The 3,046-nt window shown below is 37.5% G+C and overlaps 1 protein-coding gene across 1 annotated transcript in view; it reads right to left on the bottom strand.

The window, feature by feature from the left end:
* Positions 1-226: 226 nt before the first annotated feature.
* Positions 227-3,046, bottom strand: part of col5a1 (procollagen, type V, alpha 1) — an 86,921-nt gene continuing 84,101 nt past the window's right edge. Inside the window, exon 66 of the mRNA XM_032540336.1 lies at positions 227-2,841. Within this exon, the coding sequence (XP_032396227.1) occupies positions 2,695-2,841 (147 nt within the window). The 3' untranslated portion in view covers positions 227-2,694. The remainder of the gene's footprint in view (positions 2,842-3,046) is intronic.

Genomic DNA, 3,046 nt, shown 5'->3' with positions numbered 1-3,046 from the left:
ACACACACACACACACACACACACACACACACACACACACACACAAGGTTGTTAACATGAGGACTTTATATTTAAAAGATGTGGCCAAACACATCTTGAAAGGCTCCGTTAAAAGAGCTCATATGTTGTGTAAAATAGCATGTGGTGAATGAATGACCTTTTGACAATAACGTTTGTTTTCCTGTGTGCATGTAAAGAGGGGGCCTCTTACACTTACACACTATGGTATCATTTAACATTTATTTTTTTATTTTAAATAATACAATAAATATACTACAAACGAACATTGGCTTTGGTAGAGTTACAAGTTCATCATTTTGTCTTCACTTCACAATTGTGGCCATGACCTTTTACTCATCTGTAGCATGGAAAAAAGGGACGTATCCTGATGAATAAAACGTGGACTGGAGAACATGTCACTCTACAAAATTGTAACAAGAGAAAAAAACTTTACAATTTCATGCATACAGATAGGTTTTAATGCTTCAAAAGACATACAAGAGTGGATGGCCACAGTAAACTTGAATTTATTGACATGAAAACCAGTATAACTTCTATCCTCTTATCCTTACACAGGTTTGACAAAGACTGTGAAAACAAACACACAGACAGACAAACGGAAATCTACAAATTAAAACGAAACAAAACAATGGCAGCATCCCTGCTGGTTCTAGAAATTTACAAAAAATTGTTTCTCCTTTTTATTTGAGAGGAAAGTGTTAAATTTGGATGTACTGCATCACAATGAAAAGTAAAGCCAAAGATCTACAAGCATGTTATCTTAACAGAAATGGTTCAAGTCACATATTTGAAGATAACAATTAAAAAAAGGAAACAAAACAAACCTATGCATGAAGGGCTGTAAAGATTCTGTGGTAGATACTAGTGGTCATAAGCATAAAGAGTGCATAGTTTGAACGAAGAGCATAATTACAACGAGGGCAAAAATAGTAGACCAACAAGCAATTATTGACGCTGCATCAGCCAACGCTTTCATCTGGCTAAGTGACCTGCTTCTACTGTGGCAAAATCGAGTAAAAATGTACTTTTCAAGTTGTTTGCCATACAAAGAAAATGATTTCAAGCCTCCGTGGCCCTTAAAGCTAAACATATACCTGAAAACCTTTGGTGGAAGGGGTTAGGATTTCAAACACCGAAACAAAACTTTGGACTATATCCCTTTCAGTTGCTTTGGCCCAATCTCAACATGTCCACTTCTCAACTCCATCAGTTTGATGTGGCCCAGATGATCCAACAGCAAGAGCTATAATTGCAGCGTCTTAGAGCAATGATATGCAAAGCCAACAGCAGCATCTTAGCTTGCTCACGTTATTCCAACGTTTGGTACACGTTTCTTATCCGTGCGCTCCGCTGAAGCAGAAGATAATATACGGCGCCATGCTGCATCGATCTGTGAGTGGATGTGTAGAGAAATGGCATTCAAACACCACTGCTGAACATAAAAAAAAAAAAAATAGAAAAAGAAAAGGGATGCAGCAAAGATCCACCTATGTTGGATGTGGTGGTTACGAGAGTCAAGGGGCTGCTGGTGATGGAATATCATCACCACAAATTTCCTTTCATTCAAACAACACAAACTAGAAAAATACATAGCACCACAGAAGAGAGGAAATAGCACCTAGGTTTTGATTTCTTTGTGTTTTCATTTAAAATGTGACATCATCTCCCATTGCATAGTCAGACAGATGTGTATTTGAGGGAAAAAAAAATAGAAGCGTTTTATTAAGTTAAAGATATTACCACCGAGGTGGGTGTTCTGTTCAGAGGGCACAAAAGGAGGAATGTATTCTTGTTTTTGTTTTTTTTTGTTACGTAAATCAAACTGTCACATAATATCACAGAGCTTGTTCTCGTCTTTTATTTCCATTCTGTTCTTAAATTACAACAAGGTGTGCTCCACAACTGCAACAAGACAGGACTTCCCAATTTTTTTTTCAATTTTTTTTTCAATTTACAAGTCGAATTTCTGCAATTTTGGTGTTATCCCCGTATCCTCAATTAATAAAGTCACATGCATGTTTTGAAGCCAGAAGCAATAAACGTTACCAGGAAAAATATACAAAATGTACTTACAAACATTCAAATTATTTATATATATTTATATATATATATATATAAGGTCCATTCCAAGGGAATGGGGGAGAGAATTATGCACAAACAAAGCTCCCATAGTGAATGAGCAAAGAACAAAAACAAAAGACAAGTGGAAAAGCCAGGGAGATGAGAGAAAACACGAGATTAGAACTTAGAAAAGAAAAAAGCCAAATCCCAACGAGATGCGACCGTCTGGAACGGCTGCAGCTCTCAGGGTCGCCTTCGTTGTTTGGGTAACAGAAAAAAGGCCTAAATCAAGTGTGATGACATGGGGCTAGGGTTGCATGTGTGTGTGCGAGTGTGTTGTGTAGGAGGCAGGATCTGACATCCAGTTTCAAAACTTGCATGTGATGGAGAAGGCACACTGAGGTTTCAAGGTTTTTTTTCATTTTCCTCTATTCCTATAGAATTTCACCGTATGCTCAACTTGATTTCATTGTACTCATACTTGTTGCTTTATGGAAAAAAAAGTTACTTTTTTACAAATAGAATTGTCCTATTCTTTTTCAATTGTTTTTTTTTCTTTTTCTGAGAAAACAAATATATGCTTATCTTTCTCCATGTGTTCAGTAAACAGTCTTAGCCAATGAAACAGACAGGGCCCACTTCAAATCCAAACTTCTGCGTGGAGCCGCCAAAATCGTTGAACATGATGTCCACAATTGGCACCTGTTCCACCTTTGGTGTGTTGATCTCAAGTACTGTCTTTTCATAACCCCTTTTCAACTGTGAAATGAAGAGAAGAAAAACAGTTAGTGTGTGAACAAAATATTCTTCAGAAAAAACAACAACACACACACACACTCCCGCAGGGCTCTTATTGACCGAGCCACTACAAAGGCAACAGAAACATCATTTTCTGATAGTGTTCATCAAAGGAACCCCGCCGACAACACACACATACACACACACACACACACACACACACACA

This window comes from Etheostoma spectabile, chromosome 16, assembly GCF_008692095.1.
Source record: "Etheostoma spectabile isolate EspeVRDwgs_2016 chromosome 16, UIUC_Espe_1.0, whole genome shotgun sequence".
NCBI classification, from domain to species: domain Eukaryota; kingdom Metazoa; phylum Chordata; class Actinopteri; order Perciformes; family Percidae; genus Etheostoma; species Etheostoma spectabile.
Note: the sequence above shows the minus strand (reverse complement) of the source record. Positions and strands in the feature narration are given on the sequence as shown.